Source organism: Tachypleus tridentatus, chromosome 1 (assembly GCF_004210375.1).
Source record: "Tachypleus tridentatus isolate NWPU-2018 chromosome 1, ASM421037v1, whole genome shotgun sequence".
NCBI lineage: Eukaryota > Metazoa > Arthropoda > Merostomata > Xiphosura > Limulidae > Tachypleus > Tachypleus tridentatus.
The window spans coordinates 156,781,663-156,793,991 of NC_134825.1; the positions used below are offsets into that span (position 1 = coordinate 156,781,663).

At 32.6% G+C, this 12,329-nt stretch overlaps 1 protein-coding gene across 2 annotated transcripts in view; it reads right to left on the reverse strand.

Annotated features, from left to right (window-relative positions):
• LOC143228369 (zinc finger protein DPF3-like) overlaps nt 1-2,553 on the reverse strand; it is a 43,210-nt gene extending 40,657 nt beyond the window's left edge. For both annotated transcript variants that reach the window (XM_076459643.1, XM_076459639.1), the window contains exons 1-2: nt 2,469-2,553; nt 252-329 (exon numbers count right to left, since the gene is read on the reverse strand). In XM_076459643.1, coding sequence (XP_076315758.1) covers nt 252-304 — 53 coding nt within the window. In that variant the 5' untranslated portion in view covers nt 305-329; nt 2,469-2,553. The remainder of the gene's footprint in view (nt 1-251; nt 330-2,468) is intronic.
• Nucleotides 2,554-12,329: the final 9,776 nt, after the last annotated feature.

Genomic DNA, 12,329 nt, shown 5'->3' on the forward strand with positions numbered 1-12,329 from the left:
ATACTAGTTAAATTGTAAGTCATGAGTGCTTGAAATTAAAGCAGTTACTTATACAATCTTTCCCATTCTGCTGCACATTAAAACAATTAAATTACAAATTTCAAAACTTGACTTCTAAATGCATAAAAACATGCAACTTAAGTAAATAGTGTAAACACAACTAATATAAATTGAAACAAAATAGAAAAAAAAAACATTCAAAAATATTTTTATAAAACCACACATCTAACACCAAAACAGTTTATGTTTACCTTTCCAGTCGTTCTATAGCTTCTGTATTCAAAGAAACATCAGTTCCAGACATCTTTCACAAGGTTTCACAATAAATACTACAAGAAAGTAACATTAAAAATATTCTTAATCAGTTTGGTTGACTTCAGTATTAAAATGAATGCTGACAAAATTTTTAGAACTACACAGCTGTTCATTCAGAACACATCTTTTATGTGCAGGAAATGTACTAAACCCACAGATGCAGATTAAAACACATAAGCACATTTATTCACTAAAATTCAAACATCCATCTGAGGCACAATGCCTCACACAGCTGTACTGAGTTTTTTCAAGGACAAACTTTCAGCTCATAACTCTTTCATCTCCCAAATGATTTGAGATCTAACCACAGTTTTGGACTCAGAAGGTCAAACCCTACTGAAAGATGTATTTCAACACACACAAGGTCTTATAGATTAATTTATCCTAATCCTGCTGAAAATAATTTCAATTGTAAGTGGTAGAGATTCTGATGAGTAATAAAATATAATTATCTATATGTGCCTCATGCTTGGTACTGCAGACACACTAAAATATAGTTAATAGAAAGAAAGATCTCATAGATTAATTTACTCTAATCCTGCTTAAAAGAATTTCAATTGTTATGGCTATTGAGGATTCCCTTTTGTTTTGTTTGTGTGCAAGTGAATTTTGTGCAAAGCTTCACAAGTGATATCTGTCCTAGCCTTCCCTAGTTTAGTAGATAAGACTAGATGAAAGGCAGGTGGTCATCACCACCCATGGCCAAATCTTGGGCTACTCTTTTACCAGTGAATAGTGGGATTACCCATCACATTATAATATCCCCACAACTGAAAGGATAAGCATGTATAAATGGATTCAAACCTGCTACCCTCAGATTATAAGTTCAGAACCCTAACCATACAGGGTTCTGTTATATGGGATGAATATTACTCTTAGTTATACAGTATACAGTACAAAGATATATTTAAGAATTTAAAACAATAAATATATGTCTGACATACACTCTCATTTTGTTGACATATTACTTGTACAAAGTATTACTAAACTATTGAATTAATTACACATCAAATGTTTGAATAAAACAGGTTAGAGGCAAATTAAAAAAAAGAACTGAGAGCAGTAAACAATGATAAAACTACATTTTTTTATTTAAGGTTGCAACAATATGGAAATATTAAATTCTTGGTCTGGCAACTTTGTGAGAAATTGTTCATTCTCCAACTGTACTATGGTAAATTTCAAGTCCTTGAAGGCTTCAACCATGATGCAGTCTGATCATAATGATACAGTATCTTTACAAAGGTAATGTCTATTGCAATTGCAGGGATGTCAATTTTTTACATTCAGAAAAAAATGAAACAGCATCTCCAAAACTAACAGTAAGAGATGAGCCCAAACACAGAGCCATGAGGAGAAACCTCAGACATTATTTGGCCTTAAGAAGGTAAAAAAAGAATGGTCTCCTTGCAAGATACTTTTGTTCATTTGGATGTAAATTATTCTAAAGTAGGGTGCAAATAATGTATTATTCCAAATCTAAGAACACCAAAATGCCATCAGTTTACTCACTGAACTATAAAAATTCACATCCAAAGACGGAATTTATGAATTTCATCAACACATATTCCATCCTAAACATTACACATATAGTGGGTCTGCACAATCAAAATTATTTTCATTTTTGTTAAAATGGTATATCCTAAAAGCAAGTGAACCCAACAGCTGCATTTGTTAATTTTTATGATGTTTATGTGAGACTATACAACGAGCATCAACTCCATGAGGATCACGGGAAATTCAGATGAGTTGACATGTCTGACAACTGGTCATCATCGGTAACACCAGTTATTAACCAAGTTGTATTATAAATTATATACCGTATTTTATAAATTCTGTAAAGTTTAATAAATTTCAATTAATAGTTAGTTCATTGTAAATGAAATACAACCAATAAGATTAATTAATTTGTTTACTGACTGAAATAGTTAAAATTTCACTGGTTGTACAACATCACAAGATAATCTCGCTATTGTTGACTATCTGTGAACATTACCCAAACACGTACTACAAAGAGCAGAAAAACGAGGCATATAAAAAATGTTGTTTCTTCGTAACTATATTCTGGTTAGCGTATAAATAACTTAAAAAGTTAAATGGTGGTTAAGATTTTTTTCCCACAATATAATTCAATAAATCCTAGTTCATCTTACCAAATTTGATTTTCTGTTATCGTTAGTTTAATCACACGCCATTGCTCAGTGACGCTCTATTAAGCCGCCTAGTGTTAAAACGTTTAAGTAAAAGACCTTGGTTTAATGAGAAATCGTAACAGTTTACTTACTGCTTTTATTCTATTAAAAAACAAAACTCAGACTAATTTTAGAATATCCAGAGTATACATAGATTATTAAAACATTTTAAAACTAAGCTGAAATACAGTTGGGTTCATAAAAGAAATTTTAACTATTCCTGAAAAATTATATGCTATAAATTTAAATATGTGTGTTGCGTTTTCTTTTTGCAAAGCCACATCGGCCTATCTGCTAATTCCACCGAAAAATGTGTAAGAATTAAGGCTAATATAATACAATTTAGAGTAATCAAGAGTGTCTTTAGCTTGAAAGGATTTGCGAATAAAGATTTTCCTTCATCTTTATACAGGTATTTAAATGACGTTCCATGTGCGTTTTTCGAGATTGGTAAATAAAATGTTTTAAAAATAACTTTTTAGAAAACTCAAGACATTAAAGATTTAATTAAAGGTTGATTTTTGTTGTTTTCTTTTAATTTCGCACAAAGCTACTCAAAGGCTAGCTGCGCAATTACAAGTTGAAATTAGGCCACTTACTGAACAGTTCTTTTATTAAATGAATTTTTAAAAAAGTTATTTTCTCAACACAAAATTCAGTTACGATATAAAAACTATGTCGCTAAAGTGTCCATCTTTTGTAATTAGTCACTCAACATCACATATGAATAGTTAATCTTTTTTTTTACTTTGGTTTTAAAATATAATATTTTTAAACGTTTTTTTTTTTAATTTAAACATGCAAGGTAGATAAGGCTTTCGACTCGTAATCCGAGGATCGCGGGTTCGAATCCGCTTCACACCAAACATGCTCGCCCTTTCAGCCGTGGGAGCGTTATAATGTAACGATGAATCCCACTATTCGTTACTAAAAGAGTAGACCAAGAGTTGGCGGTGGGTGATGCTGACTAGCTGCCTTCCCTCTAGTCTAACACTGCTAAATTAGGAACGGCTAGCGCAGATACTTGTTACTTTGCGCAAAATTCAAAAAACAAAGTTAAACATGCTATTTTGTGGTAGTTTTAATATGTCATAAAGTAAAACCAATCGTAAGTAAACTCGTAACTACAAGATTAACCACTTTAATTATGTTTATGAGTTACTCTTGAAATGATAAATCTCTTTAAGTAATACAATTTTTTGTAAAAGAGATGAATTGCAAAATGCCATTAGAAAATGCATTGAGGCTTAGCTCACATAAAATCTCACAGATGAAAACGAGGTCGACACTTTTAGTTTATCGTTAATCGTTAACTGTATTGACATGGTTTGAGCTTTTCACTTACGAAAAGTTCTGCACTTCAACCAATTATCATTACAGGGATAAAAACTTATTCTCAGTTTGGCCCTGGAGAAGAAATATCCAACTTTCAAATCTTCTGTCACAATTTTGTATGCATTCATTAGTACACATTTACACACACTCATATATATATACAGGTACATAATAAGAATCACAGTTCTGTCATTATATATAGATGTATACACACACCAACATATACATACGACGGGGCATAGTTTTGTCGTATATACAGGTACACACATACACATATACATAACACGAGTCACAGTTTTGTCACTATGTATATATCCATGTATACACACACATATGCAAGCATAAAAATAAATAATTTGAATTCAGATTTTCCAAAAACATTCTCATTTATATTACTTTATAAGCTTTCATGTAGGCATAAATATAAAAGCATGTGTTTAAGTAAAATTTGTGTAAACTACATTAGTATTTTGCAGATCTTTGTAATTGCTCATTGATAGAATACCTATGGAATAAAAACTACCAAAATTTGTTTTATAGAAGATCTAAAAATTGTTAATTATTTCATTGTTAAAACCCTTCACGAAATTTTTCAAAGTGATTCAGAATATAACAAAGTTTTTGTTGTTTTTTTGTCAAGTTCCAAATTTCCTGGGTGGGCACAGCAGATAGCCTGATGTGATGTTGCTATAAGAAAAAGAAACCATATATTATTTATTATTATTTTATTATTCGTTTTTATATAAACAGTTTCTCCTGTCTCCTTGTTGAAACTAACTTGTCAACTAGGTCTGGCAAGGTTAGGTGGTTATGGCACTTGACTCGTATTCTGAGGGTAGCGGGTTCGAATCCCCATCACACCAAACATGTTAGCTCTTTCAGCCGTGGGGGCGTTATAATGTGGCGATCAATCCCACTAGTAGTTGGTAAAAGAGTAGCCCAAAAGTTGGCGGTGGGTGGTGATGACTAGTTGCCTTCCCTCTAGTCTTACACTGCTAAATTAGGGACGACGAGCGCAGATAGCCCTCGTGTTGCTGTGCGCGAAATTCCAAAACAAACAAACAAACAAACGTAAAAACAACCTTCCAGTTGCTGACATTATAAAATAAACAACGATAATGAAAATATAATATAAATAACCATTCAATTATAATAATAGCAGGTGTTTATTGTTCACCAACCAAATGCATTGATATAAACCTATTCCACAACATCTTTTCCCACAAACAAGATACAATTGTAATTGTAATAGGTGATCTGAAGAGTAAACGTAAGAACTTTGAATGCAGATTTATCAACACAAATGAAAGAAACCTATTACAATTCATCGATGAAAATAACACAGCCCTAATAAACGATAGTACACCTGCATGTACCACGTATGCTACAAATACAAGTGACATCCTGGACATATGCCTCACCTCCTTTAATATCAGACCTTTGATTTGGGGGTTGTAAGTCTGTAGACTTATCGTTGTATTGGCGGGGGGCTCATTAGTTAAGGAACTGATGGTGAAAAATATATTGGCATTGTCCAGAAAGGGGCCAGAGTAAATGTGGGTCACTCTGGCTCTCATGTAGTGACTATTAATATACTAAGCAGTTCGCACCAACAAGAAAAAAACAAAAGAAGTCACGTGCACCTCACCTGACCCTTCTGGGTATACACGCGTATATATATATATATATACCCAAACAACGAGAGTGAGAGAGCCGTACTGTTTGTGAAGATCATTTATGTATCATTCAGTGTTGATTAGGGAGGAAGATAATGCTTGGTATTGGCCACTGGAACAGTAACCCAGCCAACAGGGATTACTTAATCACAACTATGTACATTGTCCCGCAGGTAAAAAGACGTTTCATTTTGATAGTTTATACTTTGGACACGTGTTGGAAACATGACTAAAACCGTCTGATAAGTAATTGAACAAGCAACATAGCAGAGACTTATATGCATCTTGTGACAAGGTTTATAGCTGGCAAACAGATCTGTAGATCAAAACGTGTATATTACCATAAAACAGCTGCAAGTTTAGAATTTCAACTTGGCCTAACGTGGCACAGTCTGGCTTGCAATTCCAGCGCTGAACAAAGTTCACCTGCACTGTTGAAAAAAATATACAACCAAACTTCATACTCAAAGGATGATGGTTCGCAAAAGACTTTTAGCTCCTGAGGCAAAAAAAAAGAGAAAGAAAACAATCTTGATTTCCAGAAACTTCTGTTTGTTGGTAACAATAGAAAGAAGAATTATGAATCTCAATTGGACAAGCCTGATATCTCAGATTCCGAGTTCATAAAACTGAAAAATGATTTGTTAAGAGAATAATTTGTGCAAAAGAACAACAGATTCATATAGAAAAACAAACACAAGATCAGTAAACAACTATGGAGGACAGAAATTGCTACATGTATTGACTTATAAATGTATTTTTTATTTTACACATTATATAAACTATTTATATGTAAAGATTTTACACGTGTTTTTAGTTTCAAACTTTATATCTTCAGTTCACACGTGTTGAAGCTATCTTTCAAACGTTGTCACTATTAAAATTCTCACAGAAAACTTGCAAGTGGTTTTATAAAACAACGTATTACGTAATTATGGGTTGTTTATCAAGTGTTATTAGTTCTCAAGAAGTCCAGTTTTATATATCTCTTGGAGATGTTTTTACATTTATCTGTAATAATGTTGGTTTCCAGCGGTTCACTACTAATCACACAATGTACCGTGTTTCTCCGATAATAAGACATACCCATAAAATAAGACCTAGTGTGATTTTTGGGGATAGTTTTAATATAAGCCCTACCCTTAAAATAAGCCCTAGTTAAGAGTGGCAGGAAGAGGAAAGAAATAAAAAAAAATTAATTTATTAATTAGTTTAATAGTTAGTTAATTAGTTTGTTTAAGTATTAATCAGTTAGTTTAATAGTTTAATAATAGTTTATTTTAAATGGTTAGTTTAATAGTTTTACTTTGTAACTTCATTTTTTTAATATATCAAAATAAGACATCCCCCGAAAATAAGCCCTAGTGTCATATTTTGGAGTGAAAATTAATATAAGCCCTGTCTTATTTTCGGAGAAACACGGTACGTTCTTGCGGACTTACAATGCTAGAAACAATTTCGGCACCCGTGTTTGGCAGAGCACACAAAACCTGTTATGCAGCTTTGTGCTTAACTTCAAATAAATGGAAAAATGTGAAACATTATTTTATATTTTGCGCCATAGAGCGATTAAAACGAATACTTCTGTGAATAACTATACATTAAAATATAAAATTAATATTAAGGCTTTAATGTAAACTGAAACAAGACACTTGTTAGTCACAACATTAAGTATATTTAGACATCATGAGAGAAGTAGAAACGTGGATGCTGTGTGGCGAAATTTTTATTGGGAATACGAATTTCTTTAAGAGAAAAGGATTGAAGCATTTTATGAGAATTACAAATGTTTCAGTGAAGGAAAAATATAATTTTTCGTGAATATTCATGTATGATACACATACATGTCAAGCGAAGGAAAGACGTGTACACCAGTGAATGTCTAATATAAACTAGATCTAAGCGATTGCTCAGATAAGGAAATAGAAGCTTTAAAGTAAATAATATGATGCATCCAAGTTGCAATATATGAAGTAAAACCGGTGGTTTTCTAATCTAAGAACACCATCAGAAATTTGACTGGAAAGAAAACGTGGAGATATACATTTCGATAAGCTGTGATTAACAGCTTACGACTATAACCAATTATTACTTAGTTTTGGTTTTGGATTTATAAAACAATGGAATCGAACCAATCAAATGGAGGATCTACTTGCAAAGAAGGCATGTAGTGCTATTTGGATCATCATATGAATATACGAAATTGTGAATAAGAAGTCGTGATTTTGGACCAAAACTTATTTCTCCGATGATGAATTCAGAGGCTGTCCGAGAGGCTACTTGAAGAAACTATGGCAGTTTTGGCAGAACCTGATTAATATCCAACGTACAAATTCTGTGTAAGTAGTTATTGCTACCATATCTAATATAACAGTTTAATTAGGAAATGATGTATAATGTGTAACACGATGGTAAAACTGAATTCATTTGTAAACTTGGTAAGATTTACTGAAAAAAGTAATAAACTTGTCACAAATTACTTTAGAAAAAGTACTAATCACATGACAAAAACTAAACTATGTCTGGATATTTATTGCATAACGACCTGATAGATAAGTTTGTTTTATGTAATGCCAGATCTAATAAATATTACTGAAGGCTTAATCGAGACTCAGTTACTCACTCAAAACCAGGAATTTGATCCTCTTATTGTTGAGACTTCCCAGTTTAGTTTTGCTACTGTATAGTTGAAAGAGTGTTTGAATATTTTGAATTAATTAAAGTGTTATTTATTAATTTGTGCCTTAGTCCTTTTGTCATTTATTTATTTTAGTTGTAAACCTTCTCGAGCTCGTGACTTTGGTACTCCACTCGCAACTGTACAACCTGGATTTTTATAAATTAATTTATAACTGTCCCCCCGCTATTACAGCAGTAAGTCTACGGATTTACAAAGCTAAGATCAGGGGTTTGATTCCCCTCGGTGGGCTCAGGAGATAGACCGATGTGGCTTTGCTATAAAAAAACACACACACGTTTATAACTGGTGCTAAGTTGAACTCCAAACGACCAGCCTTCACGCCTTCTGTTACAGATAGTTCTTGATATAACATTTCTGTCATTAATGACAATTAAAACTCGCTATACAAGTGTTTCGAATAGGTTTTATTTAAATTTAGATGGTACATGACGTTTAAAGTGAATAAACATCATTGTAAAGATTGTGTTATGGTACAAACCAGCTGATAAAACAAATTATCATGAGTGATTTAAGTATCTAAGAAAAGATGCTACCATTCTTCAGATATTTTACTGTATATTATACTGTTGTATAATATAATTATATTTATAACTTATAATTATGTTAATATAATTCGAGTATATTACATTATTATATCGTTGCATGTTTGATATAAGTGAGAAACTGTTCACCATGGTTCTGATCCTCAAAACTGTTGTTGGTATCATGAGCATACCTGTGGTAATATCAAGGTTTAAATCCTATTGAACAGTTATTCAGCCATTGCTTTTCATGAAAAGAGAAAAATAAACTAGCTAAGTCTGCTGCCAAGCTGGATTTCATAACCACTCCATATATCTCTTCATAGGTATTTCCATTCAAAATTAAATCAGATTTTTCGGTTGTCGGGTTTAAGAGATTTTTTGAAAACTAACTTACATATTATGTTGGTTGTTTCCTCCTTATTACAGACTATGTTTATGTATATTTTAGACGATAATTTCATCTGTGGTTTACTGGTGAATAAAGATTCAGCACGCACAGAATAACTCTTTATCAAATAGTAGCCTTTTATGGCTTAACGAACTCGATGGTTTATATTACTGTAAAACCATCAGTAAGAAACTTCTTCACGGAAGCTCAAAGTTTTATTGTAAATACCAATTAGAGAGACAATGTGTCTGACTAGATAACCTTCTTTATGAATATTAGGTAGTTAATATAATATACCCTGTGGGGTGTATTGTTCTTAAACAGTTCTATTAATGATACCTAACTTTTACGTTTTACTAATATGTTACCAAGCATTTTAAACTTAGTAGTACCGTCTAATATGCTCCAAATCTTTAAGATAACATATTTTGTTCCTAATAATGGTCCAATTATTTCGCCAGGTTTGGTGATGATAATGCCCTTATTCGTTCACAGTTTTTAAAGAGTGTATAATTATTTTAGATGGGAAACGGGTTTCTTTTTTTTCCCCCCTTGTTCAATTATTGAAAACAGAGCAAGACTTGATATATGAGTACTAATCTGGTCGAAATTTTTAGCTGCAAGGTAGATGTCACATTTGTGTAAGGCCCGTAGAAAATCTTCAAATATAAGATAACAATATTCAGTTTATAACTTGAGTGTAGGAATTCCTTGTCGAAGATCCTCTGTTTATAAAATATGTTCGTACTGTGTACAGTTTGCATGATTCTGAGCCGTGAATGTAAATAACAATATCAGGTTGTTCGAGAAGAAAATGTTTGTTTTTTTCTTTACAATTGTGTAGTTCGCATAATTGTTTGAATCTAATGCTTGTTAAGTACTTGGAGTTGTTTTTCACAAAGAGAGCAATTAGATGTGTGTTATCTAAGCTGCATATTTAAACTGTGCTTAGTTTGTGAGATTCGTTTCTGTAATGTAAATCTTACTATGGCGTTGTTTTGGCACGTGTTTCATGGCTTTCTCGTTGTGTTTTTCTTTTTTTGTGTGTGTGGGGAGGAGAAGGGAGAGATGTAAGAGCCTTAAAATACATACCTTGAAATTTACTCAAAATTTTAACATGGGATGACCAAAACGATTGATTATGATTTCAGTAAGGGATTTTAATTTTTTTTTTTTTACGAAATTAAGAGTCTGAAATAATTTTAGGACAAGATAAACTATCGTAAACAAGACTTAGGTCTGTGCATTTGGAAACAGTTAACACATTTAAAATAAAAAATATAACATCAAGTCTGTCGTGACGTATTACCAGACGTCGCTGGATAAGAGGGAGTGACGTTTTAAAAATATGACTCGACGTGAGCGGACTAAAGTTCTAGGTTATTTTCCGTTAGCGATAAATTATGATATGATTGAAAAAAAAAGGCCAATGGTGTCTAATTTCTGTTTGTTTTGTTTGTTTTTGAATTTCGCACAAAGCTACTCGAGAGCTATCTGTGCTAGCCGTCCCAAATTTAGTAGTGTAAGACTAGAGGGAAGGCAGCTGGTCAATACCACCCACCGCCAACTTTTGGGTTACTCTTTTACCAACGAATAGTGGGATTGATCGTCAAATTATAACGCCCCCACGGCTGAAAGGGCGAGCATATTTGGCACAAAGGGGATGTGAACCCGCGACCCTCAGATTACGAGTCGCACGCCTTAACACGTTTGGCCATGCTGGGCCCGTCTAATTTCTATTCGCTCATATATCACCCTGTGAAGCCATAGAAGTTGTACAAATTTTGTCTGTAGAGTGAGGAGGAAACAAAAGATGGAATACCGAAACAAGTTTAAAAAATATATTAAGTTGTACTTACGAGTAATCTAATTTAGTTGGTAAAAAAGGCCTATAGGATTCAACTTAATACTAGACTTAGCTCATTTCTTTATACATTAAGAAAACAGTTATGGGAAAGCTCAACAGAATTTATATTACTACAGACGTGCAGATGACTACACTATCGTTCAGGATCAGAATAATGTAGAATGTATTTAACCCTTTATCTGTTAATAAATGAAAAACATTGTAATATTAACTTAATGGTATAGAACACTAAGATAACACCCTTACCACAAATGGTAATGCTGTTTTATGAGCTGGTTCGTACCATAAGCCAACGTCTGCGGAACTGTTTATTCATTTTGAATACTATGTACCATTTACATTAAAAGGAAGTCTGATCACAACCCTTTTGTAATGAGCTTACATAGAAACATTGAATCATGGATTGTCCAAAATTAAATAACACTTATATAATAAATCTTACTCGCTAAATCATGCAAGAGATTAAAACCCAGATGGACAACCTGGGCCACTCTTTTAGGGTATCCAAAAATAAAGTGATTCTCATAGCATCTTATTTAGGAAGAGTGTCGTTCGTGGTAAAACAAAGAAACTGTTGAACAGAATCTATATGAAAATCAAACTTAACTGTGTTTTAATATCCCAGTGCAGACTGATAAACGTCTTGCGAATTGTTTTGCAAATGTTTAATTTATGGAAAAAGTACGCGTATCCAAACAAAATCGTTTTACTTATGCGCTCAGTTTAAAGAACGTATTTAGAAATATTTTTTAGAAAATCTAAGTTTCAGGAAAGCTCTAATGTGTGTCGTGATTGTAGTACTTATACACTCTGTCATAATAGAGAAATCTAAATAGTAGCTTTAGAAAATATTCTGTGTTCAGGCAGTCTTCAGATGTTGTGGTCTGCTAAGCAGTGAGTGTCACTGATTCCAGATTGTATACGAACATTAAGCTCTTTATTTCGGTTTATCAACATGAACCACCACAATATATATATATATATACGTTCCTCAGTCATAATATAATAGTTACATTTCACTTTATATGTGAACTCAATATATAACAAAGTCCAATACTCTGTCTGAAAATCATTCAGTTCTACATATTTTGATGCACAAACCAGTTTTAAACAATAACAACGTAGTTTTCCCAATTCACACAGTTACTGAGATACCAGATATTTCTATTCACATACTAATAAAATAAAAACATTGCCTTTTATTAAAAATAAAAATATCCTGTCACTGTTATTATTTTGATCCATACACTCGTACAACATATAACGACTGTATCTTAAGACGATTGGTATGGGTATTAAAACTTCAGGTTAACCTGGAGATAACCTAAGAA